The 27534-nt window shown below is 46.9% G+C and overlaps 1 protein-coding gene across 1 annotated transcript in view; it reads left to right on the top strand.

Annotated features, from left to right (window-relative positions):
• Nucleotides 1–27534, top strand: part of ADGRB1 (adhesion G protein-coupled receptor B1) — a 278797-nt gene that overhangs the window by 147175 nt on the left and 104088 nt on the right. The window contains exons 10-17 of the mRNA XM_072851811.1: nucleotides 540–646; nucleotides 2097–2291; nucleotides 2784–2852; nucleotides 6641–6749; nucleotides 7648–7791; nucleotides 11183–11258; nucleotides 15235–15337; nucleotides 16523–16566. Of these exons, the coding sequence (XP_072707912.1) occupies nucleotides 540–646; nucleotides 2097–2291; nucleotides 2784–2852; nucleotides 6641–6749; nucleotides 7648–7791; nucleotides 11183–11258; nucleotides 15235–15337; nucleotides 16523–16566 (847 nt within the window). The remainder of the gene's footprint in view (nucleotides 1–539; nucleotides 647–2096; nucleotides 2292–2783; nucleotides 2853–6640; nucleotides 6750–7647; nucleotides 7792–11182; nucleotides 11259–15234; nucleotides 15338–16522; nucleotides 16567–27534) is intronic.

Genomic DNA, 27534 nt, shown 5'->3' with positions numbered 1-27534 from the left:
CAAATGCATGTGATTAACGCTGCAAAACTCACTGTAGACTGAAGCTAAGGAAAGGCCTGGGGGAGGACTGCAAGCAGCTTTCAGAGTTTTTCAGCTGATGCAAAGATGGTGCTGTTGGATATTTATTCTCCATGAGACTATGTAGGCAGCACAAGTCACCGTGGGTGGTTTAGTTGCAAGTACCAGACCATGCCACCTGGGGAGGCTCACGGGATTTCCTTCAGGAAGAAAGCTGCCCTCCAGGGCAGAAGAAACCTTCTTTCACCTTGACTAGCCATGTCAAATTTGTCAGGTTTTGTTTTCATTCCCAGTTCCTTTTGCTGTCCTGCCCCTCAATAAGAAAATGCAGAAGGAAATAAAAATAATCTCTCCTACATGTTTGCATGTGTTGTTCAGCCATCTGCAGATGTTCCTGCTGCCCTTTGTGCTGGTAGGTGTGCCTACATGGATGCATTGACCAGTTCTGGGTGACCTCCATGAAGGTGCTTGGCTTTTCATCCTGCTGTCCTCACTCCCATATTTGTTTCTTTCCTCTTCAGGGCTGATCCTTCGAAGATGCATTTTAGATGAAGAAGGGATAGCTTATTGGGAGCCTCCAACATACATCAAGTGTGTTTCTATTGATTACAGGAACATACAGATGATGGTAAGGCAGACTGACTTCTCAGCTCAACAGGTTTGGGATCCCACCAAATGCTTGTTACACTGTTATAGTTACAAAAAAGAAGGAAAGCATTATTTCCATGTGAAAGGGACATGACAGCTCTGCCCTGCTTTTCTCTTACTGTTTTTGTCTGCTTAACTTGTGATGCATAGGCACTCCATGGACAAGGGGTGTGTCGTGGTTTAGCCCCAGCTGGCAACTAAGCACCACACAGCCGCTCTCTCACTCCCCCCCCGGTAGGATGGGGGAGAGAATCGGAAGAGCAAAAGTAAGAAAACTCGTGGGTTGAGATAAGAACAGTTTAATAATTGGAACAAAATAATAATAATAATAATAATAATAATAATAATAATAATAATAATAATAATAATAATAATAATAAATTATAATGAGAAGGAATACAATGAGAGAGAAAGAGGAACAAAACCCAAGGGAGGGAAAGAAAAGGGAAAGAAAAAAAAACCATAAAATAAAATAAAATTATACAACCGCTCACCACCCGCCGACCGACGCCCAGCCAGTCCCCGAGCGGCGATTGCAACCCCCCGGCCAACTCCCCCAGTTTATATACTGGGCATGACATCATATGGTATGGAATATCCCATTGGTCAGTTTGGATCAACTATCCTGGATGTGCCCCCTCCCATTTCTTGGGCGCCTGGCAGAGCATGGGAAGCTGGGGAAAAAAAAAAAAAAAGGTCCTTGACCAATGTAAATGCCGCTTAGCGACAGCCAAAACATCAGCATGTTATCAATATCATTCTCATACTAAAATCCAAAGCACCGCACTATACCAGCTACTAGGAAGAAAATTAACTCTATCCCAGCCGAAACCAGGACAGGGTGGTTCCCCACTAAGTATTTTAATATGTAGCCTGGCAGAAACCAGGTCCTACCAGGTTTTTCATATCACATTATCAGTAAGAATTGCTGTGACTATATCACTTCTAAATAAGCCACTTATTTTTCGTTAGTCTTAAATTCGTTGTTGTGATGAATTTCTGCTGGTCTCCTGTGGCTTGCCCTAAAATGGCATTGCCTTTTTGAGAGCCACCCTCTCCTGTTCAGGACAAGCTACAGTCTGTCCTAAAATAGTTCCAATTTGGTTATAAGAAAACAAGGTTTGGGGGCAAAAATCTTCTGTTAGCTGGCCTTGGACTATGAACAGAATAGCATCTGTGTAGTAGAATAATCTCTTCTGAACCTACACACAACCTTTCCTTTGTGGGCATACAGAAGATTTCACTTCTGCTCTCCTGCCATTTTAAAAATATCCCAGGCTCTCGGGCCGACAGATTGTCACATTCATCTAATCTGCACTCTGAAATACAAGGAAGGTCAAAAACCTTCCCCCAGCAATTCCTTCACTGAGCTCATTAACTTGACTTTGACTGTCCCTAAAGTGTTTGTCATGTTTCTTTCTGTTTCTCAGACCAGGGAACATCTTTCCAAAGCTCAGCGTGGGTTGATGGGAGATGGGCTGTCAGAAGTGCTCCAAAACCTTGTGGAAATCTCCCAGGATGGAACCAGCTACAGTGGGGACTTGCTGTCCACCATCGATGTACTCAGGAACATGACAGAGATCTTCCGTAGGGCTTATCATAGCCCAACTTCTGGGGATGTGCAGGTGAGCTGAGATGCATATCCTGGAGACCAAGGCTAGGTTACAGGTGTGTGTGCATGCACAGGGCTCAGGGTTTGATTACCTCCTTTGTAGCTGACACAATGGTGATGAAAAGCTGGAGTATTTTCTGTCCAAGTGAAAATAGGATAGGAAGGGATTTATACAAGGCAAGATCATCTGTTTTTAACTGGTTTCTGACAGACATCTACTTAATCTGCTCTTAAAACCTTTTAGTAATGGATACAAGATATATTCCCAGTCCAATGCCTTATCAGATATAATAATCAAAGTGAAGGCCTTTGGAAAAAGGCTCCTTAACATCCTTGGGGGCAGAGGCCTGTGAAATACTGTGGGATCCTTTGGGAATGGGACCATGAGAACCCTATTGGAGCATGGCTGATTCTCACATGTTCCTCGCACATCACTGTGTCCTTCCTAGCCTGTGCTACATTTGGCTAACCACCCCTTTTTTCCTCTTTTGTCTCCCTTCTCCAGAACTTTGTCCAGATCATCAGCAATCTTTTATCAGAGGAAAACCGGGACAAATGGGAGGAAGCTCAGCTGGTATGAACCTTCAGCACCTTCCCTGAAACAAGACAGGCTTTCAGCATAGGCTTAAGCCATGACAAGGGGAATTTCCAAGTGTCTACATGACCTCCTAGCTCTTCTTGCCCACAATGAGTTGTGTGCAACATGTATGTTTTTCAACCACAGACCACAAAATATCCCCATCCACCAATGCTGTTCTCCTTGGATAAATCCTCATGACGAAAGAGACAGACAACCCAGACATGGTCAGCTGTGGTCAGCTTCAGAGTTGACTGCCAATCAGCTGATTCATGCAACTGGTCATGTGGGTGAGGTCAGTGCCAACCTGAGTCATATTTATGGAGTAACTCAGTGAGCCGCAGGATCTCTGCACTAAGCCAGAGTCTTTGCATGAAGAACAGTGAAAAACTGGGGTGAATACCAAACTTGGGACAGCTCTCAAAGCTCAGGCTGGGTTTGGAGTTGATAACCCTCTTGGCTTGCCATAATTCCCTTCTTCTCCTCTTGCCAAACTTGTTTGAGTTCCTGGCTAAAAAGATGCGGGACAGGCAGGATTTTCATACTTCAGAGCTGGGCTCTGCTCAGCTGAGCTTCTGGTTCTTTTCAGCATGAGCTGAACAAGGGTTCAGTTCTATTTTACTTTATTTCTCTCCTCTCAATGTTGGGGATCCTGCTGAATAACTCAGTGGTTAAACTCTCGTGTATCAGGGGAAGGCATTGTTTGTTTTTCTTTCTCTGTCTTATTTGCCCCTTGTCTCTTATGCCCCAGTTGAATTCTCTGGGCTTGTGTGAGACCTGTTCCTTTGTCCTTTTCCCATTCTCTTGGTGAGCCCTTGGGCTGCTCGATGCTGTCATCTCACTACAGCCTTTGTAGATTGCATCAGAGTGAAATAGTTCTGCCTCAGACCAGCAGGTCTGGTGGATGCTCTGGTGGACAGGCCCATGTTAATGCTCATTCCTTCCACGTTTGTTCTGCATCTTGGAACAGAAACACCAGCTCGCCTTGGTCTCAGCTTGAAAAATAACCTGGACAAGGAATATAACGCAGCCTTTGTGAGAGATCAGTCCTGTGGAAAGTACCCAGAGATGTGGATCAGAACGTGGCAGCTCCTTTTTAACCATCTGTTGCTGCTACAAAATTCCTTGGAGAGGTGTGGAAATACCAATCAAGAAAAAATCACCCAGCACAAAAAGCAACCCCGGAGTCCAATTGTACTCACACCAACCAGGAAAGTCCTCTGGGAAAAACTCTTAACAGCAGGTGCTGGCACAATTGTTGTCAGTCCAGAACATGAGACAGGAACCTGAACAGAATTCCTTCATACAACAGGAACTCCACCAGGAGCTGAGCAGCCTTGTGAATCTGTTCTTCTCCTCTTTTCTCCCTGAGATCTGGTGATTTCCCATTGCATTTGGAAGACGATGATGTGGTCTGGCTCCAGATGAGATAAAGGACCATCTGGACATGGTCCTGGGCAACTGGCTTTAGATGGCCCTGGTTGAGCAGGCAGGTTGGACCAGATGACCTCCAAGGTCCCTTTCAAACTCAACTATTCTGTGACTCTCTGAGTCTGTGACCAAATACTCAGTTTCAAGCCTACAGGTGCGTGTACATATTTCAGCACAGAGCAGAGGAGACTGTCAAGTTGTCATGACAACAGGGAAACCTTGTTGATCCCCTTAAAAACAGCTGCAGCTTACTCTCTGTGGCAATTCGTTCCCACTGGCTTTCCCTGTACAATCTGCTCTTTGCACCTATAGATAGATACAACTCCCAGCATCGCTGTAACCTACACGAGGAGTGGGACAATCATGGGGAGAATGTTTGCCTGGTGTATATTTTAGTGGGAACCGAGATGACAGCCAACACCATGACTTTAGGACACAGAAATCTTCAGGCACTGGATGACAACAGAGGTTTTGGCAGTCTCTGTCCTTCTCCCTCAAAGCTGCTGGACCAAACTCATGCCCCATGCTTCACAAGATTAACCAGTTCTTTTAAAACAAGGTCTTTGGCTCCCAGTTCGCTCATTAAAAGTAAACCCAACTTCATCACAGCCTCACATCCCAGTGTCGAGTGGCCCCTCAGGCAAAGTTGTTGTTCGAGGAAAATAAAAACCAAAACAACCCAGAAAAGTATTGAGAGAAGGGCTACTGTGTTTTTTGAGGAGATTGTGTTGGCCATTATATGATAGAAATGTGAAAGACAATGGCCAGTGCAGCCTGGGGTTAACTTGACCTTGTGATTTCAATCTGTAATAGAATATAAAAGTATACTGTTAAAAATAGCTTCCTCACTCACTTCTCCTCATTATGTGCACACCTGCTGTACTGGCAGGACTTTTTGATCTGATACTGATACAGTTTTAGTCTTACCAAGCTTCCTTCGGATAGACAGAGAGAGACATGCATAGGCACCCCTGTGCTCCTTGCCCATACACTCGCCAGCTCAGCCTTCCTTCTTCCTCCATCCCATCCTGCTGTCGTGCTGTCCTGTTTGTCTCCAGCTGTCCCTTCAGCTCTGCTCAGCCACCTCAGGAGGTCTGGATTACAGTGAGGAACCAAAACTTCTGTGAAAGTGGTGGAAAAGGAAAAGAAGAGATATAAGGAGCTGAATTGCTTTTCTTCAGCCTCTCATGGTATTTGCTAAGCCCCTGTAGGCAAATTTACTATGGGGAAAAGACAGGTAGTCAGCACAGCTCATTTCAGGTGGATTATCTTTTATGAAATCTGTCACTGGAAAACTAGTTATTGTTTAACTGCCTTGTGTAAGCCTGGCAAAATACAGGCAAAACAGAACTATTGTCAATGTCTTTATCATTGGTGAAACACCAGGAATGAAAAAAGAGACAGAGAAGCTCCAAGATGGCCTGGAGCCAAGAAGAAGCAACTTGGTTATTTGGAGAGTGAGATCCTGCCAACAAAACAGGAAAGCACAAAACCAGACTGTGATGATTTCCTGGATAGAATTATGTGTGCCTGAGATTCAACATTTGACCATGGACGTCCTTTGGTATGGCTGCTTCAGTGGAGTGATAGCAAAATTAACTGTCCTGGTGGGGGTAATGTTTTGTGGACTCTCTCTCAGTAGGTAACGTACATATACCATCAGAAGTAGCCCAAATACGTTTCTCAGGCCAAGTATCACAGTACCTGAGTGTCAGGGAAGTCTAAGGCTTGGGAAAGGCTCTCAGAATTTGACAAAGGGCAAAGCTTCAACACATCAACATGAACACATCTTCACTCTCTGGCATGATGTCTCTGGATGTGCAATTGCAAATGCCTCTGGCTTGTTGACAGCTAGGTTGGGCCAAATACTCCAGCCAATGGAATTGGAAAGAAATTGGAGCTACATTAAATCATGGCTGCTAAGGGTCTGTCCCAGTGTGTTTCTCTTCTTGCATTAACTGCAGGAACAGGGCCGTAATGAACATCAGAAGTATCTTATCTGCTCTGGATGGGGTTGTTGGCAGCAGAGGTAATCCTAGGGAAGCAAAGGAGATGGACAGGTTATGTTCTGCTTCAGAGAGTCCCAGATATTTCCCTTTGCTTTGGGGTATTGCCCTCCACTCTAGGTTTTCTCAATCTGAATGACATCTTATTATTTCTTGCCCCTTTGTTTTTATTTTTCTAGGCTTCCTTTTAGGATTTCTCAGTCCTCATTCTTCACAGCTCCATTATACTCCATTATACCCAGCGTATGCCTCCAGTACACGTATGAGGACAGAAACGTCTGCCCTCAGAGAAACTCGTGCTGTGCTGTTCAGTATCTGTGCTACTAAGTATTCTCCCTCTCTCTGCAGATAGGGCCAAATGCCAAGGAGTTGTTCAGGCTTGTGGAGGATTTCATTGATGTCATCGGCTTTCGCATGAAAGATTTCCGGGATTCCTACCAAGTGACGGACAATCTGGGTGAGTTGATTTGCACTCCCCGTGTTGGGTAGAGACCCCAGGGAGCTGTAGTTACTGTGCAATATGTATAACCTGGGCTGTGGGGAGGGAAGGAGGGAAGGCAGCAGGTGGTGGAACATTAAAAGGTCTGGGGAAAGACATGGATGATCATAAATATGGGGTGGCTTTTCTCCAAATAAGTTAGGACTTCAGCGTGAAGAAGAGATGTCCACGGAGAGATCTGAGAGATATCTATAGAACCATGAATGGAGAACAGATGACAAACTGGGCAGAATTATTTGCCTCCTTTTATTTTTTTAACACAAGAGCTGCACAACAGCCAATGAAGTGATCAGGCAGCAAGCAAACAGCAGGCAGTATTTGATTTATGCCGTATGCACAATCACAGCATCGAACTTGTTGCCAGAGGATGTTGCAGAAGCCAAAAAGTACAGATGGGTTCATGATGGGATTAGGAAAATGCATAAAGGAGAGGTCCGTTGGTGGCTGTTAAAGTTGATGGTCTGGATACAGCCACTAGCTGAGGAAGTCCTGCTGATTGCTGGAAGCTGGGAAGACAGACCGAGATGTCTTGCTCTGTTCTTTCTCACACTTCTCTAAGCAGTCGCTACTGGCCACTCCTGGAGACAGGATGCTGGAGTAGACTGACCTCTCTTCTGCTAGGTTTAGTGCAGGCAGGTTCTTTTGAATGAACAGAAGAATGAACCCTAACAATTAGTGTTATCTTCCTTCATGCATAGACATTACCTGAAGACAGCATCACTCCTATAGCTATCAAGATCCAACCTCACTCGTTCTGCTATCTGGTTTCCCACTATTGCCTCCAATGGGTTTTTCAGCACATGTGAATTTATTGAGGCTGGTTTTGCTTACAGCTTTATTTCTTGCTTCCTTCTAGTCCTCGGCATTCACAAACTGCCTGCTAATGCAGCAACTGACATCACCTTCCCCATGAAAGGTTGGAGGGGCATGGTGGACTGGGCCAAGAACTCAGAAGACAAGGTCACTGTCTCCAAGAGCATCCTGTCTTCGGGGCTGACAGGTAGGCAGCACAGCCAGAGCACTCCAGAACAAAATTTCTTCTTCATTTTCTAAGAGAGGTTCCTTCCATTTGGCTGATCAGATTTTCCTTCCAGCTGAGCTGGATTTGTTCACAAAACCTTGGTCACCAAAAGCATTACTGGGTGCAAATAAGGCTTTCATATATGGCCTGACCAAGCGTCAAATCTAAACAACTTGTAAAAGTTCAGGGGCAGGCTCAGTGCCTGGATGTGGATGTACATCTTCTCCTAAATAAGCAGCATTTTTAGAAAAGAGCAGGACTTGGCACAAAAACTCAGAGCAACACTCCTTTGATGATTCCTTCTTCCAAGGTTTCTGAACCTGGGAAAAAGTGAGCACACCCCTGTGTCTGCTGGGTCACTCTGTTTTTGATGCATGTGGGTGCTGAGCTGAGTCTGCCGTCCTCTGCAGGGCACGTTAGGTGCTGAAATGAGTCTCTCATGCCTCCCTAGATATGCCGGATTGCCATTAGGGGTAGGGAATGCTAGTTGTCACTGTGGGTACCATATAGGTATGGTTAACCAGTATAAGGAAGGCAAGTGCATTCAGGGGACGATTCTGCTACCTATCACAATGGCCATGTAGGCAAACAATACTGTAGACGCTCTCCAAGACTGGATCCAGGCCTGACAGGGCCATGTAAAGGTAAGCAGCTGGGGGTCAGCATGTAAGGCTGAGCAACCGATGGGTCTGGGTCTGCTGCATGGACAAGCTTTGCTAGATTGTGGGTTTACGGCAGCTGTGTGAAATTTTCTGCCTTCAGAAATGAAATGCACGGGCATTTACCACTGAGGTCACTGGCTCCACAGCAGGGCGTGCATATGAGCCACAGTGTGGAGGTGGGAGTGCTGGGTGCATCAGCCAAGCTGGCCTCACTGCCAGATCTGAAAGGAAACCTGAAGGGTTCTGGGATGCTCTGCTGGAGCATCCAGCCTTTACTTGGATGTGAGTCCCAGGAACCAACACACTTAAGGTGCTCATCTTCTGGCAGAGACCTTTATTATTTGGCAAGGTTTTCAAGCCCTGGGTTTTCAAACCCAAGCCCTGGGTTTTCAAAAGCAGGACTTTAAGCTGGGCCTGTTGCTGGGACAGTGGGTTTTCCTTGTATATGCCCTGGTGCTGTGTATGGCACTAGTGGCTTTGAGCCAGCAAGCTTCTGGCTGCTGCATCAGGCTGTGCTGTCCTTCCTTGGAACAGAGGCCAAAGGCTGTGAGTTGTTGCTATCAGAAGACCTTTGGCCTCTTCTTGTCATACCAGGATGTCTTGTCATGTCTTCCATCCCCCTACTGTGGATGGAAACAACTCAGCCATCATTTCTATCTGGGGAATCTGAGGCCAAGAACAGCTAAGTGACACTCCCAGCAGTAAACAGTGAGTCACTGGCAGACCAAGGATCATGTCCAGCAGTCCTTGTGTTTTGTTGTGCCTTAAAGACAAAATTATCTTCCTGGGAGAAGTTGGAGCAGATTGGGAGGGTTATTGCAGCTTGTTTGAGGAAGTTGTGGAGCCTTTGGAAACCTTTAATCACTTGTTGGACAAACTGCTGGCACCAGACATAGGCAGAGCTGATCCTACTCTGGGGCTGAGGGCTGTCCTAGGAGGCCTCATCTGCTTCCTCACAGGCCTGTTTTCCAGATTTCTATTACAAGCATCTTCACATAGAGCTGCTATAGGGCCCCAAGTAGTAGTCAATGTGATGGTCTGCCCCAAAGAATCAATTTCCCATTGGTCCTCACCTTTCCATGGTGTCCTGTACCACTCAGGGCTGTACTGCCTCTGCCTTGTTCAGCATCCTGCGCTGGTGGTATCTTTTTGAGGATTTACTCAGTGATTAACAGTGGAGATGCACCTCTGTCAGTTTTGATCCTCACCTTTCCTTAGCCGCAGGGAACAGGGGCAGCTATCCTGAGCAAAGTGATGGAGACAGGCAGCTTAGCAAGACCAAAAACAGACCTCCTCACTGCTGGGAGCTGACTTTGCACAGTTGACTTCAGTGGGCCAGCACTAATTTATATAGTTGGGTGATGAGTCTCTTGGGCTGCGGGCTGTGCAAATACTGCTGGTGAGTGAACATCGCTGGGGAGGTGTTACATGGCCAAAATGCAATGCTGTTTCAGCTGGGTAGCACGTCAGAGGATTTCTTTTTTGTACACCACGACTGATGGGAACCTGCATTATTTAAGATCTGTCCCAGACCAAAAGAGACAAGCTTCCACCTCTATTACAACCAAGATTCTTTGCCTTCCTGGGAGGGTGCTGTGGTAACCCAGCCTGTGGGCCTTAGGGTTTTGCTTGCTCTGTCTCATAGGAGCACACATTTCTTCTGTAAATGCCCTACTGCATCCTCTGAGCACAAAGAGGGAAAATTCTCTTTGAAGGGAGCAGGATCCTTGTTTGCATAGGGATTCATGGGAAAGGCCAAAAGACTGTGCCAGCTTTCCTAAAGAAGCAAGGCTTATGCAATTGCTCTGCAAGCCTGTCTGTCAGTCTCTCCTAGTTATGTTTTCACCAGCTACTCACTTGAGCCCAGTTTGACAAAGAGGAAGACAGACACGCAGAGTTGTGTCTGCCCTGCACTGATGGAGCGGGCGCACTGTAAGTTCAACCTCAGTACAAGACATCAGAGAAACCCCACCTCAGGGCGCTTCCCTAGGCTTCCTCAGCTCTGCTTTTCACCCAGCCACTTGCTTTTTCTCCCCTAAAAAATTCAGCTGCAGGGCTGCCTCTGTCACTTGTGCTTTTTCTGGGGAAAATCTTGCATCTTGCAGCTGGGTACCGTGAGGCGGTGGAGGAGGAGGAGGTCAAGTGATATGCTCAGAGGTCTCACAGATGATTCAGAGGCTCATCTGGGACTGTGGCCCCCGTGACCCCCAAGGCAGTGCACAAGCTGTGGGGTCAGACCAGGCACAGTGGGACACGTCCCCTTCTCAGCTGCCCTTGTCGGCCTGAGTGCAGCTCTTCTCTCTGATGGCTTGATAGCTGTGGATGGGTCCAAATGCCTCTGGGTGGCTGCAAGAGACCTTTCCGCCCTGCAGATTTTCCCACTGTGGTGCTGTCAGAGGGATTAGCGGGATTTCTAAATGGGGAATCACCAGGCCGGTCATTTGGGATGAGTGAGCCTTGCATGAGGGCAGATGCCTGGGGTGCCAGGTCACCCCAAAGGCACTGAGCCCTTCCTTGGGACTGATGGAGACCTGGTGTGGTAACAGCAGGCACTGCATCCCACTGTAGTGATGCTGGTGTTGGCCATGCCCCAATAGAGAGCCCCTCCATGCGAGGTCTAACCTGCACCTGGGTGTCCCATGGGGACAGCTGACATCCTGATTGTCTCAGTATTGTTGTCTTTTTCCCTTTCCTTTGGTGTCCTGCAGAGACAGACGACTCCTCCGTCTTCGTTGTGGGGACTGTGCTGTACCGGAACATGGGCAACATCCTCTCCCTCCAGAGGTAAAAGGGGCTGCCTGGGGAGGGCGAGCAGCTGAGAAATCACCAGGCTTTCCTGCTGATCCCTCTGGCTGCAGAGCCCTGGTCTTTCAGGGAAAAAGCAAAGGTCACTGGGTACGAGACAGACTTTGACACAGCAGTGCAAATATTTTGACCCCCATTGACTGATGCTGCATGTTCAGGCGGGGCCAGGCTCATGCATCACAGACATCGCTTGCTGGATGGGCAGGAAGGTTTTCTGCGTCCATGTGCAGTGCCGTGCATCCCAGATATGAGGGGAGGCACAGTGCTGTTGCCACTGCCACACCGCTGCCTGCCAGCTGCCTGCCACCCTTTGCCCTCCAGGAATGGATTCTCACGCTGCCCTCCTCATCACGAGGGATTTTGGGGGGCTTGACAGATGGGGGAAGCTCAGCTGCCCTGATCCTCCCAAACTCCTGGGGAGCTGCCAGCCACGCCGAGCCCTCTGAGAGCATCACGGCAGAAGACAGGCTCAGAGAGGGGAAAGGAGCATAGCAGCACGCCTGGCTGCACATGTCTACCATGTTCCCGGCCGCTGCAAACTGCCTCAGGCACCGAAGCTTTTGTGTTCAGCACTCCCTTTCCTTTTCTTCACTCCTCTCCCTTTCTCTCTCGCTATCTCGTTCTTTTTTTCCGAGGCTAGTACTGAAGCAGTAAATTAAGCATCCTAAGGCACCTTCTAAATCTGTTCTGCACTGATTAGCGTGAGCCCATTTACCATAAACACCAGGGCATCTCTCCTTACCGATAATCATTTAAATACCTACAGATTTACCACTGGCAATGGCAAAAGAGCTCCAAGTGAGTGCAGAGAGGAATTAGCAAGCCAGCCAACTGTATTCTGTAATATCTTCCATTACAGCGTTGGGAATTAGATCAGAAGGGCAATAAACATCATTGGCTCAAATGATCCAGCGGTATTTCAGCTTTCTCTGGCCAAGCAGTGAATGAGCTCTGATAACCAGCAGCTGCAGCAGCCACAGCCTCTGCACAGCATTCCCACGGGAGATCTGATTTAAGACGTTCCTTAATTAAAGGATAGTTTTCTATCCTTTAATTTCTACCCTCTTTAAAAAGGTCCAGAGCCCTGAATCACCTGTGCAGAGTCAAAGGAAAAAAAAAAAAAAAGAAGTAAAAGAAGCAGCACCAGAACAGTACCTCTTACTTCACTACTGTGCAAATGGACACAGCAAAAGGGGAATGTCTTTAAATAACCATGTAGCTGTATAGCACCTGCCTACGGGGTAAAAATATTTCTGACTACAAAGGAGAGCAGCTATTCCTGGGTACACACAAGCAAGAAGGACCCAGATCCTGGTTTTGACCACATTGATTCAATGAAGAATGATTTTTTCCTAAAAGAAAAAAATGTAGATTTAACTCAGCAAGCAGCACTGGCTGAGCTGTTCCTAATTGTCCCCATTTACCTCTCCCAAGCAACAATTCCTTATCGAAGCCACTCGTTACTCTGTCCCCTTGGATCCGGAGAGCCCTGTGGTTCTTGGCAGCTGTGACAATTGAGATGGGATACACATGATGCCTGATTTTTCAAGGCAGGGAGGTGAGTGGTGCTTGGTCCCAGCTGAGCAATGCTGCAGAGTACGCATGCAGCAGTTGGAGAGTCAACAACCTGGTACCTGACAGCCCCGTGCACCAAACAGCATGTTTACAGCTGTTCACACACTCTTTACAGCCACACAGGAGCCCTCTGAGCTCGTCTGACCTCCTGTCCAAGCCAGATCTTGATCTGTTTTGTTTTCTTCCCAGAAGCTGGGTTGTGACATGCTTTTACAAAAGACGACTCATCTTCTTCCTGAAAGATTCCCTGTGATGCCGAGTCCCTCACCTCCCCCGGAAAGCTGCTCAGATGCTTAATTACCTTCTCTGCTAGGAGGCTGTCTCTTATTTTAAGGCTGAATTTGTCTGACTTTCACTTCCAGGCACTGGGCCTTCGGGTGGGCGACTGAAAAATCCCCCACATACAACGAACTGTCAGACATGCCTTCCAACAGAAGTCTTTTGTCTGGTTTTCTAGCACCTGGATCAATTTTGTGTCCCTCATTTGAACTCTCTCCACTGTTTCCCCATCTTGAAGTGGAACTGGACCCAATGGTACAGTGGCATCCTGTCAAGGAGGGGTGCGGAGAGAAGATGACTGCTTCATCTCCTTGTTCCTGCACAAGATAACTTCTGACCTTTCTGTCACAGCTCTTTGCACTGAAGTCAGTCTCCCTGGGTACGTTTTGGGTCACAGCTCCCTGGAGCAGAGCCTGTAGCTCTGCGTGCAGACCTTGCACTCTCCAAGCTCAGATGCCTTTCCCGACTCTTGGATGCACTGGGATAACTTCTGTTTGGCCTATGACTACTTGGCCATTAAGCAACCTTCACAGTCTGCACGCAAGTAACTTCTGTGTGCTAACAACTTGCCAAGCTGAAAAATCAAATGCTGCTTCTGCTTTTGTTCACCGCATCAATCCTCACGTGGTCTGCAGCTTTCAAAAGGATGTTTCTGTGTCATCTAGGTTGCTCATGCAAATATTCAACAGCACTGAACCAAGAACTGACCCTTACAGACCCAGCTACTAATGAAGACATGCACTGGTGTTTACCTTTCAGCAGCTCCCATTTTTAGCTTATTTACAGCTGCCTACCTTTCAAAGCTTAGAGCTGATATTTACTCCCATTGACTTCCCCCTTTACTCTTCCTTTGTAGACTAATATTGGTGCTTTATTGCTTTGTTCCTTTTTTTTCTTTTTTTCTTGTTTTCTTTTTTTAAGGAAAATGTGTTTTGTTTTTTCTTTACCCTGCTACAACAATGTTGTTGTTCCCTCTGGTATTGGTAGAATAGTGGCTTTCTGAGCATCCACTTACACATCCATGGACAATTCCAAGATTTTTTTGGTTTGAGAGGTTTATTTAACCCACTTGCTGTTAAGCAAGGGCAAATCTTTTCCATGTAATTCTTTTGTAAAAGGAAGATAAGACCCAGAAAGAAATGTGAAAGATTTTGCCAATGCCTGGAGATTTGGTGGAGATTTGGATAGGGAAAGATTTCCCTTGCCCACGGGTGCTGGAAGGGCTGGGAGCAGCCTGATGCTGGGCTACCTCTCTACTACTGATTCCTTCATGGTAAACTTAGAGGGGCAGCGTTTTCAACTGCTGCTTGTGGGGACCTTTTGCTTATTTAAACACCCAAGTCTTTTCCTGCTGCAGAAACACCAGGAACCTCTGTGTATTTAGATGCCCAGTGTCCAGGGAAGTGCCTACAACGGGTTTGGCTTTCCAGGGAGCAGGAGCACAGGTATGGGAGATATCTCCTCCCTTATCACCTCTCCCGACAGTCAAATCTCCTAGGGCTGCCAGATTTATTAGAGTATTTGTCTGGGCACAGACTAGACATCCACATGAAAGGTTTGGCCTCTTTCCATTTGCTTTGGATCCTCAGAGGAAGGAGATACATACCAGTGCCTCTAGTAATGAACTGAAAGGGATCATGTGCTGCCCCATGGATATGCTGTTAAAGTCCATCATGCCCCTGCCCAACAGTTGCTGCAGTGCAGATTAAGCCAGCCTTTCAGAAGAGAAACAGGGGGTTTTTTTGAAAGGACATGAACGGGGCTCTGTTTCCTCCTGTCAGGGACAGAAAATGGGTCCAGGACCATTTTATTACCAGCATAGATACAGCCTTTAAGTCCAATGGCTTTAGGGATTTACGTGGTTCATAAAATGTTCTGATTCCTGGAGGAATAAATATAGAGTGGCTGTGAGGGGAGCTCAAAGGGCAGAGGATGGGGTCCATCAGCAGCAAGTGTCTTTGATGGTATTTCAAAGTAATGGGGCCAACTCCTTCTGCACTATGTACACTAAACCTTGTACCACCAGCAACGAATGCAGTGGGACTCACTGCTCTTCTGCCTCAGTCTGCTTTAAAGCATCTCTTTCCCCTCTTCTTCCCAGGAACAGCACTGTTCTGAACTCCAAAGTCATCTCCGTGACTGTGAAGCCATTTCCCCGGTCTCTCCTCACTCCCTTGGAAATTGAATTCTCCCACCTATACAATGTAAGTCTTTCCTGGAAATCTGCACCACCACGCAGCTGTGTTTGCTTCTGCACAGCAGAAATGTGTTGGTGCAAAGAAGGAGGTGGTTTTCCTGGGCTTCTGAGCTCTCTTTCCCAATGCAGGACCCTTCAATCTCCATGCAGGCTGCCAAGGCACTCGACTGACACCCTGAGATTGGGCTGGTGTTGGTGTCCTGTTGTTGCTCACTGCCAAGGATGCACTGTATGGGTCGGCCTTGCAAACCTTGCCTGCTCTGTGCTCCTTGCTCAGGCATTGCTAATTCAGGAGAAGGGTGACAGCACTACTTTCATGGGAAATGCGGGCATATTTGTCCCAATTCACACCATTTCATTGTGGGCACGATCATGGAAGAAGAACTGTGCACTCATTAAAAAATGGGTTATAACAATGATCTTCCTTGAGGAGGGAAAGTGGGAGGGAAAAGGTTATTTCCATTAATGCATGAAATGTTCTTTGCAGTCCTCAGATACCCCTGGAGACATGAATATTACTGTTGCTATTAGGCAGTTAAAGAGACCCTCCAGGTTGCCCTCCTCAACCCTAAGCAGATATATCTGATGGACATTTACAGACCTCAAGGCCTGTTGTTGTTGTGGGTTTCAGATGTCCTCCCGATGCTCTGCAACATGAATATTAGATGCTTCGTGTCTTTGCTTTGGACTTTCCAGGAAGGATTTTCCAAAGTAGTCTAAGATAGCTGCAGCTGGAGTCAGTGGTAAAGCTCTTCCAAGGGGCTTTAAACACACGTGACCACCTCCTGCAGGGCTGTGGCTCTTCTGAGTATTGTATCCCACAAAAACACATGCTGTATTTGATCCACTTTCCAGAAGGGAGCAGCAAAAGGATTCTGTGTGAAAGGAGGAAAAAGGAAGAACATCAGTAGGTTGAGTCAGGAAAGATGCGGAATCAAATCCTTCTGCAGTGGTGTTGATGCAGAAAAAACTGAGGCCCATTTTATTCTTGCCTTTCAAGCCAAGGGTGAAAGAAGCTATTCCAAGGACTCAGCTCTGCGACTGCCCATCTTGTGTATTACAGACTCACCATGCTTAGAGTAGTGGAAGCTGTTCTACAGGACCTCCATATTTCATTCTAGTTGCTCCAAATAACCCTATAAACAGCACGGCACTGATTTGTTTCATTTTTCCCTTTCTTCTCTCCTGGCAGGGAACCACCAACCAGACCTGCATCCTGTGGGATGAGACTGATGGGTGAGTGCTGTGGGTTTCTCTTTACTCTCATGGGTCCATTTGCTTTCTGGGGTGAAATAATCACAAATTTAACAGTGATGTGTAAGTTTGTGACAGCCACTTGCTCGCTCTACTTAGTTTTTTCTTATGTCCACCTTCACGGCTGACAAAGTCCTTTGCCCTGGTGGGGAGTGCTCCTTCCTTCACACAGATGCATCCATTCTTACTGCGTTGTCTTTTAGTGCCAGTTGAACTAGGTGTTATATTTAAAGATCTGCGATTAGATGTTGTCAGTATAGCCCATGAAGAGCCCTATGTGCCAGGAGCATTGTGTGTCTGTACCAGGGAAACATCTCTCAGTACCCAAGCAGGGATGTTCATGTGTACTTCTGCTCACATGGAGGAGTGTTTGCATTTTCCTTTGCTGCTTTGGACCCTAGTCTGCATTTTGCAAAAGTGGCCTCTTATTTTAACTCTTCCAATATTGGATTTTCCTGCATGAGGAATATGTGAACTGAGACCCAAGACTGTGGAGTCCTTCGCAGGTTGCCTTAAATTGAGCTCGACATAGCAGTGCTTGGCTCTCTTCAGTGCTCACCCCAAATTGTTCACCATAAGGAGAGTAATGCAAAATCAGAGACTACTGTTGCAAATACAGCCTGCAGTGGTGAAGTAGGTAATGTGCTGCTGTGATACAGAAAAATGATTTCTGTCAGGATTCGTGCAATGACTGGTGCTGTTCAGGAGGTGTTGAGTGATGTGATTGTGGTCAGCAGGGAAAAAAGAAATCCAAAGTTACCACAAAGAGTCAGGACCATAAATCCTATATGGGAAGCACGTATCTTAAAAAAAAAAAAAAAGTACACTCTGAAAGTGTGATCTTAAATCCTGAGTGAGCTTGATAAAGATACAAAGTTTTTTCTTTAGTGGTGTTTTTACTTCATTGGCTTTTGTCTCTCAGTTTGAGGACCAACCTGACTTCTTTTCTGCTAACAGTCCGTTTCTCTCCTTGAGATCTCATGCATTTGGCACATACCTCCGCATTTATTATTCCTATTTATTATTATTATCTGTGGAGTCTAAAAAAATGATTCTATTCTTCTCCTTTTATGCTCCATTAAGCTGCATATACACACATAGGCGGGCAACATATTTGCAGTCAGCTTACCATTTTTGTTGGTCTGTGATTAATTTGGCATGTATGAGTGGATCTAAAGCAAAGCTGAAGAACCCACAGGGACTCCCTGCTTGTGAAATCACACCCATGTTGTAGCCCAGGGCAGAACTGGTCCCTCTGGGTTGTAGTGAAAATTGCTCCAGCATTAGAAGACGGTTGGGATGCAGGAGCAAGGTCTGTCCCTTGCTGTGCTATGCTGACTTCACACATCAGGATGCAGGTGAACCTTCATGAAATTACTAAAATGGGATTTTATTATATTACTGAGTCTGTAGTCAGCCCAAAGTAGAGGCTTGTCTATAGGTGGGTAGACTCAGGAGGAGGCTTGGATAGGAACTGGACTGCTCTGCTAAATCTGTTGTCTCTCCATGCTGGAATGGGATTAAAGCACTTGTATACAAATCCATTTTTTGGCAAGTAAAGGCAGAAGTTGGAACCAATGCCCCTTCTGGTCTGCCCACCATCTCATTGTTCTTGGCTTTCTAGGCTCTCGAGAGAGGGTTATGTCCAGAAGGATGGAGGTGTTTCCCTGCTATGCTCAGAGCTGGATTTAATTAGCTGTAGTCTGAGCAAGAAAAGAGCAAAATCCAGTTTGCACATGGTTGGATCTGAGGGAGAGTGGTGGCATTCAGGCTGGGTACATATCTGTCAGAGCTGGCACTGAAAGGTGCCTGGTATGAGAAAGATGAAGGGTTACCCAGTGCTGAACATGGCTTGAGAAGCTCGAATGCCATTGCTGATCTGGAGGCAAAACAGTGCCCAGTTCAGCGTTGTCACCTAGCCTTGTCCTGGGAGGTCTGACTGCTCCGTATACTTGCTCACAAGGCTTGGCAGCTTGTTTGGCTGCCTGTCGTCTCTCTGAGAGCGTGGGGTGATAGGAATGCTTTAGTCTTTAATCCTTGCAACTCCACGGCATCAAAGGATGGGCTCGTAGCTAAGAGTTGAGCAGACAATTTCTTGGCACCGGCGCTGTTGTTCAGTTGGTCAGTTGTCAAGGATGGTTTCCAAAACCCCAGCAGATTGGTTGCTCAAATGTTGTCGCTAAGACTCTGCTTTCGGTGCATGTCGGGGTGTGTGTGTGCACGTCTGCAAGTGTTTTCAGCCAACATTTGCAATCTCAAGCGGTTCAAAAGTTTAAAATGCTGATGTCAGAAGATTTTGCTACGGGGATGTTCCAAAGCTAGATGCAATCCAGTGAGCTCTGGCAATGGGAGCTGCAAAGCTGTTTGCACCACATTTTAAAGCTGATTTGCTACCACTGCCACCTCCTGGGAAAGTCTAATGAAAGGCAAACTATGCCAACCCTATTCTCCAGGCCTGAACGCTCACCTCAAACTTGAACGGCGCTCTGGAGTTCTCAAGGGTTTTACATGAGTTTTGGATAACTGTTTCCTATTTGGAGCAAGGATTTTTAGGTTACACCCTGGACCTGTTTGTTGCCTGGTACATGGTAGAGATCATAACTGGTGACTCTGAGCCAGGAAACCCTGAGGTTCATCCATATTTATTTGGTTCTTCTCTTTGCTCCCACCTTCTCCTTCCTGCCACCCCTCTCTTTAAATTGGAGGTTTTCCCATTGATCAGTCTCATAAGATGGTTGTGCAAGTGGGTGAATTTCAGGAAATTCTATTTCCCAGCTCTGACCAATTTAATGGCTTTACATCTTCATTTCTCTGTCTGTTATTCACCCCACCACATTCCCTGTACAGCCCAAGCCAGCCTGCCATGGTGTTGCTTGCTCAGAAGGCTCTGCTGTCTCTTAAGCTTGCTCTTTTGCAGGCTCTCCATGATCCTGCTCCAAGGCTGGCTGGCCAGGGGGACCTTCCCTATGTTCGCAGTCGTCCATCTGAGGCTGCGGATCTTGGGGATCCAAACTCCATCTGATTCCAGTGAACCAGCCTCTGGATTTAACCCCTTGCAGCCGATGTGACTGAACAGGTACAGAGGCAGGAAACTGGAAGCAATCCTTACATGAGAGCTCCTGCCTGTTACTGCAGCCACCTGAGCTTTCAATCCCATCCAAAACATGCCACAGCCCTTTAAAGGCCACTTAAAATCCATGGGCCGTGAAGGGTTGAACTGTAAAATTGCAATTAGAACAGACAATTATCATGTGGCCATGTGCTTCCTCCAAGACGGAGTTGTTGAACAGAGCACTTAAAAAAAAAAAAAAAAAAAAAAAGAGGAAGAACCCCCGAGTGTTCATTCATTTGCATTTAGATAGATATTTAAGCTTGTAATATTAATAATGGATTTTTGATTTATTAATCCTACCCCCTTTGAGTGATTGCTAGATTCGTGGGTGGCACCTCTCCATCTCCTTTCTCTTCCTCTTGCCCCCAACTTCTCATGTCATGAAATAAGAGGGGAGAAGATCAGGGACTAATTTCTGTTGTGTTGGGCGCTGCAAGTATGATTAATGAGCTTAGCACTAGCTGGGTAAATTGAAAGTTGAAATCGGAGAATGATTTGGGATTCTCTGGCTCTCCTCCAAGGGTATTCATCTGGAGTAATTATTAGCTGCTTAGCCTTGCTGAAGTTAAAACCTAGGCAGGATCTGGTCTCCTGCGCCCACTTTCTCCTGCTGGGACAGGACGGAGGGAGTTGATGGATGCAGCCATCTTATGTGCTTTCGTGTTCTTATGCATCACCAGATTTGTATTTCTTGCCTGCCTTGCTCTGGTGCACAACAGGGCTGCCATGTGGCAAGGGGAACAGTGAGACAGTTGCCAAAGCTTGTTGTTAGTGGTGGCAGCATTGATTCGTGGCTGCAGTGGAAGATGCAGGGCTAGTTAGTGTTGCAGAGCAGTCCTGCTACCCCATGGGACTGATAAGTCTGTGTACTCAGACCTCCAAAGTTGGTTTTGGGATTCTTTGAGCATGGGACCAGGTCAAATGATGGGGATGTTGTGAGATGAAAGGGAACAGTCACAAGCCATCAAGTGTCTGCAGAGAGACCATGAGATTAGACTGACTGTCTGGTGCCATAGATAGACCCACAGCCACAGGTGAATGCTAATTCTCCCCTCCAGCATGCCCTGCCTTGGTGACAGCAGGGACCAAGCGAGCCTGCTGGGTCTTGTATTTTAGCTCATGGTTCATGAAAGAGCATTGTGCCATGCCAAGCGTGAAATCCAGTCCCATACCTGCAGAAGCTGGGATCCAGCAGGTCTGTATTGCCAGGGAACCTCTCATCCCACAAGGAAAGCTTGCTCTTAGAGGAGCTGCCTGGCTCCACCTACCAACTTTTCTCTGCTTCTCTGTCTCCAAGGCAAGCATAATAATAGCTAGACATTATAATAACTGATCTTGAGAGGCCTTCCAAACCTTCACAAATATTTGCATAAAAGGCTTTTTGCTCTTAGAAGAGAAAGTGCCTCAGGAGTCTGTGGTTTTGATTCAAGGACACTCTTACCTTCCCTTGGGAAAGATCATCTGTTCCAGTAATTAAAGCCTTTAACCTATCTCGCTTAGGAAATGCAGACCTCACTGTTTAGGAAGGTGCCCCGTGCACAGCAAGGTTAGGGTGGAGAAGAAGGTGAACAGTGCAGCAGCTACTGGGGCAAGGCTAAATTACATCCTCCTGGCTCTGGGCTGGATCTGATGCCCAGCTGAGGTCAGGCAGAAATCTCCCTCAAGGGTTCACAACTGCAAAGAGCGCTGTTTTATGATGCTGCCAAACAATGTAGACTATCAATCTGTCCCCATTTGGAAACTTACAGGATCCTAAAATACAGCTCACAGATGCTGTATTTTTCACACAGGAACCACTTGAGGTGTAGGGTGTATATTGGTCCTTCAAGGGGATGGTTGATAGAGCTGTGTGGACCAAGGGCTGGCAGAACGGAAAGGTGATCACACAGAATTGCAATCCACAGGGAGAGCTCTGCAGTGTCATAGTAAGTTTGTGGGAGTGTTTTTTGTTTGTTTATTTTGTCTGGAACACCATAGAGGAGCCCCAAAAACATCCTAGAAGGAGGTATTGCCTGTCAGGCACCATAATTTTTCCCTAGGGTAATTGGGTTCTTTCAGGTGTTTATGGTCCAGCCATCCCACAAGTCTTGCAGTGCAGCTGCTTTGCCTGAAATTCCTATTTTCAGGGTGGGATGTCCAGAGTATAATGTACAGAGTCCTAAGCTGTCCGAATTCCTGACTGCATGTTCTACATGACTACAAGAAAGTTGTGCACTGATGCATGATGCAAGGCAGCGCAAGGAGCAATACAGTGTAGGCTCCATGGGCTTCACCCTACTTTTTTAAAGCCTTTGATGCACTGGATAAAGAGAAAGGTAGGAAGTTTTCTGTGCTTTCTGGGACTTTAGTGCAATCTCAGTCTTGGTGGTTAACTCACTGGTTTACTTTGGAGGGCATGTACAATAGGTCCATTTCTTCTACTACCCCTTGCCACCAGAAAAACGTCACAGAGGGTAGGTTGTATATATAGCATCCCATGGACACTTTTTGCTCATTACATCAGTTGATCCATCTCCCAGTGCCTGTCTTTTGAAGAAAAGTTTTCTAAAGTCGGGAAACAGATTCCCTTTTCTTCTGTCCATCACCTAGTGCATTAATGGCCCTGCCAGAGCTGTACATCAAGTGGTAACACAGCGTGCCTATGCTGACGAAGATGGATGAGTCCCCCCAGATACAGATAGGAAGGGAATCTACTGCAGCCCCAAAGCCCTGTGAGAAATCAGAGCACTTCTCTCCTCTTTGGACCTATGCATGACATATTATATACTATATATTTTCTACTGCAACACTCCAGCTGGCCGTGGGGGAGCAACATTGCCAGTGACATGCCCTTCATGTGATCCCATGCAGGGTGTTTGTGCTGGGGTTTGCCAGTACCCCTGTTCCAGGTCCATTGCCCTTATCTAGCATCTTCATTTTTAGCTCCACCTGCAAATGTTGCCTTTCCCGAGTGCTTCTGTGGAGGTATTGAGGGATGTCTGTGAAAGAAGGCAGTGTTGTGCTTGCAAAGCCTGTCTACAGAGGGGCACGCAGGGAGGTTAATCTGAATATTCCCATTAGTTCCCCTGTGTTAAACTCAGTTAAAAGTACTGTCTAATTCAGCCTATCTGACTGTACTTGCAGTGTGCAACCGGGCAGATTGAATTATGGCCCCAGGAGACCCTTTTTAGCCCTGGATGAGAGTAGGCAAAACGGCTAATGCAGTGAAACCCAGTCACACCTCTAGAGCCTGAGGATTATAGCTTCCCTGCTCAACCTGGGGCTGCTGGAAGCACTGAGCAGAACTACTTCCATGGGACTATTTTCCCAGGCATCTGCCTTAGCCTGAGGACACCTTTTCCTGGAACACCTTGTCACCTGGACTTCCAGGTGCTGCAGGAAAGAGGTGGTCCAGGTCCTGGTTAGTACAAAGCAGCTGGCACAAGGTACCAGCAGACCGCAGGGCTGTGCCCATCCCCATTCGGGAGAGGAGTCGCACTTCTTTGGCCTTTGCTGAGCTACTGCCCAGCAGTCAGCATTGTCTGTGGGACTGGCAAAGGAGGAGCTGGCTTATTCTCCAGCGCCTTTCACAGCACAGGATGCAAGAGAAGCTGAGCAGCAGATACAGGGCTTCTGCTGCCTGCCAAAAGAGCATGGTTTAATGGCTCTCAACAGAAGGGAAAGGGGGAGAGGAGAGAGGATTCAGAGGCTTTGAATCAAATGCTCCAGCTTTTCCCTTGCTTCCCTAGAAAAGGAGTCAGGAATATGGATGGAATAAATTAATTCCCTTTACAGAACTGGCAGAAGCCAGACACTGAGACCTGGAGGATGCTCCCGCTTGGGAAGGGACTTTGGGTTCAGTGGTGTGGTTCCCAACCTCAACTCAGTGCTGAGTGTGCGCTGTGAGCCAGAGCACCATGGGGTTCAGGGTGGCTTGTATGTCCACACGTGTATGCTATGTATTCATATAAAGGCACATGTGCAAAATACGTGCAAGAATATAAAAGGGTGAATGTGTGGGAACAAGTGAGTGCTGGTGCCTGAGTGTGAGTGCAGACACATGCGAGTGTGTTTCTGTGCACAATCAGAGGGCTGCAGGGTGTTGGTGGTGTGTCAGTGTGAACATAAGCACATGAGGTATGCAGGTACCTGCAAGTATAAGGCAGCATTTGTATATACGTTTGTGTGTGGACAACACAAAAGTACGTGGGCATGTGTACAAGGGTACACAAGTACCCAGATAAGGCTGTTAACCCAAGCCAGCCTTCATTTGTGCAATGAATCTCTAGCTACATGTGTACAATATATGTTTAAATGCATGCAGGAGCTATAGAGTGTTTGCGTGTGCGCGAGCAGGAGGATGTGTATGCACAAACCTCTGCACAGCATGCTGTGCGTGCCAGACTGGGGTTGCATGTTTTGCCTGCATCCCTGCCTGCTCTCTTTATTTACAGCTGTTTGCTCTGAAGCCACGATGCCCTTTACTCATGTTCCCTTTGCGGATGGGAGGGGATAAGTTTAGCAGCCATGTGCCCTTCTGTAGCCATCTGCCATAGAAGTGCCAGGCTGCCGAGGGCTTTCGGTGGCATGTGGTGGAAATCCACCTTGACTTCCCAGGTTGCATGAAGGGACTCCAGGCCCCATCCCTGGTGCATTTCTGCCGCATTTCACTTGGTGCTTGTCTTTGTGGTACCTTGTATGTTCTGAGAATGTAATAACACAGTACAGGCATCTGTATCTGCTGGTGGAGAGCTCTGATTCACATCTCCAGGCCTTTAAGTGTGGGGAAAAAAAAGAGGCTAGGGAAACTTGAAGCCTACCCTTGGTGTGCTCTAACTCCAATGACTCAATAGCCAACAGAGTGCAGCTTTGAAGCAACTTCAAGGCAGGCTCAGGGGCATGGAGGAGAGACAAACACCTGCACTACCAGGATGCTCAGCACTCTCTGTGTGTAAAAGTCAGAGCAGAGTCACTGCACCTCCACATACTTCTTTGCTGGATTGATTTTATTCTCCCTTTATGTGCACAAGAAAGCCTGTCTAGATCCAGAGCAGGACTTCCCAAATGATTCTGTCTCTAAACCTGCAGATCCTATCACCATCCTGAGGATATCAGGTCTGTATCCTCTGGAGCATTGTTTGGCTTTGCTGGAAGCTGAAGGCTGCAGAGCAGCCTGTGCGTGATGTGAGGAAAGCATGTTAAGACCACAAGTATCTCAGGACCAGGGTTTTCCAAAGCACAGACCATCAGCACTAGGCAGATGCTCAAGCAGGTTACGTCCTATGTGTCTCTGTTAAGAATACAAGAAAAAGTTTCCCCATCAGGCTTCTTTGCTCAACTTCCTTGCAAGACTGAGGTAAGTTCAGATGAACTTAAAATGCCTCATTTTTTAATGAATCCATGAACTACACCAGCATGCAAGCCAGAAACACAACACTACTCACTGTAATCACAGTAATTTTAGGTTGCTAATATTTGAGGGGCTCAGTATTTCTTAAAATCTCTTGACAACCATGTAAGAGTTTATTCTTTATCTCTACTGACTGGCCTAAAGAAAACCCTCCTGAGTTGATATTCTTAGCAGGTCTCTTGCCTGCTTTGTGAATCAGCCACAAAAAGCCATCAGCACATATTCCATAGCCCAGGCAATGGATTGCCCCACAGTGGGGATCCTAACGGGGGTGGGGAGTGGCAATATTTCCCCTTCCAGTCCCAGATACTTTGCAGAGCTCTCACGTTCATGATGGGAGTCCATGGCAAATGGTCAGGGTGCAGAGACAGGTTTATGAGTCAATGTCATTGATCAAAGATGGGTAGGATTGATGGATGTGGGAGAAAAGTGCTGAGAACTGGCACACTGTGAATAAGGACAGTGAAAGTTTGCCCCTGTTTGTAAGGAGGAGAAAAAGACTTGTTTTCATTTTCACCTGACTGCTTGTGCACTGCACTAGGAGATTAAATATTCTACTAAAACAGCAGCAAAAGGAGGACACAGTGCCTGGGACACAGCCTTCATCTGATGATGAACTTTCTGTGTGTCTGGGCAAATCAGTGTAAGCTTTGTGCCTCAGTTTTCCCTGAGTCTACTGTGCTAATAATATCAGACAGCTCTTCTAAGTGTCATGAAATCTAGGAGCGAGGAGCTCCATTAAGTGATAGTAAGTAGCAAAAATAAGTATTGTTATTTATCACTGAGAACTGATTATCTAAACGTGAGCTTTATGATTGAACTGGTCATCCATGCAAGATGAGCGCACATCACGTCAGCTTTGCCCATCACGCCTCAGTCGTGTGAGCAGCAGCGAGTACCGCAATGTGAATTTTAGTCTTCACGAAGCGGAATGGAACCGGGGAGTCTCAGGGCAATCACTGAGAGACTGAGCACACGATGGCATGGGACACCGGCCTGTGCATCCCACTGGCTGCCTGAGCTAACGGTGGCCTCTCAGCCATGTGGCAGAGCAGATTAGCAAATGCATGCAGCATCCAGCCCGCTCTGACAGCCGGCTCGATGCGGAGCATGGCAGCTTCTCCCACCGCAGGGAGAACCGATGTCTTGCAGCCGAACTGCTGCCCGAGTGGAAAGAGCAGGGGCAGGCAGACCCATATGGCAGGCAGCACTGAGCCCTTCCAGAGTCAATGGGTAAAGCCCTCCTCCCGGAGAGGACAGATCCTCTTTGCCCTGACCATTGGATTTATTGGGATCTACTTTAACCCTCAGTCAGGAGCTGCATAAAGAAAAACAACTGATGCAGCAAGGTCAGAAAGCCCTGTTACATGGCATATAATGATTTTCAGACTTGTCAAGGCCCTTGCCAGGGCTTTGCAAATACTTTGATTCAATTACAATAATGACCCTTTGGAAGATGCGTATTAATCTCCTGGAGCAGCCCTCTGCTTTAGGCCAGAGCTGCCTCTCAAGGTGGTTTAAAGTACATGTGCAATGTTGGTGGGATGATAAGTCAGGCAGGGGAGTTGCTACCTGTCTCTGATGGAGAGCCAGGGAACAAATTCACCCTCTGCCAGAGCGTGGTGCCTGGCAGGGTGACCCTAAGCCTGACCCAGCAAGAGCCTAGATCTTCCTGGGGTGAATTCTGCAAGGTTTGAGGACAGTTTTTCTTTCTGGTGTGGATGGAAGTGCATACAGCAAATTGGGTGGGAAGTAAATCAGTTCCCCTCAGCTGTTGGTGATGTATCCAATCTACCACCAGCTAGCCAAGGGGACAAAAATGGAAAGGGTCATAATTGCATTGATGAGTTATAGACTGTCCTCAAAAACCTAAATGCTGTCATTTGCAGGTGGGGAAGGAGAAACTGAGGGAATGATTTATCCACTGTCACCAAGGAGGAGCAGAGCTGAGCAGCAACTCAGATCTCCTGTCCTCTCTTACAGCTGTGCTGGTGGCTCTGAATAAAAGTTAGCTATGTCTTGTATTGGGAGAACAGGAGTCCAAAGGAGGCAAGGATCCAGGAGAATGTTACTCTTTTTTTAGCTGTGGATATTATTTATTTAGTGGTGGTTTTAGCTCATACGTCAAATCTTAAGGAATGCTGAGCATCCTTCAAACCTCAGCAAGGCTCCTGACAGCTTCAAGGGCACTCCACAGGATTTGATCCAGGGATTCTCAATATGCATGTGATTTTTTTTCTTATTTTAATCTTAATCGGAGGCTGGGGCACAAGTGCTGCAAAGGGCTGTTTGCAGGTCTTTTGACTGTCAGCTGGGGTATCTTTGTCTTTGATCTTCCATATGGGCCCAAATGAAAGCTACAGTAAAGTATCACTGCTATTGGGAAGTTTGTTTTGTTCAGGCAGACTCTTCCCAGTCCATGTGTCCCATGCATCAGTCAAAACTGTGG

Source organism: Ciconia boyciana, chromosome 2, assembly GCF_034638445.1.
Source record: "Ciconia boyciana chromosome 2, ASM3463844v1, whole genome shotgun sequence".
In the NCBI taxonomy this organism is placed as follows: Eukaryota; Metazoa; Chordata; class Aves; order Ciconiiformes; family Ciconiidae; genus Ciconia; species Ciconia boyciana.
This window is presented reverse-complemented; position numbering and strand designations above follow the sequence as displayed.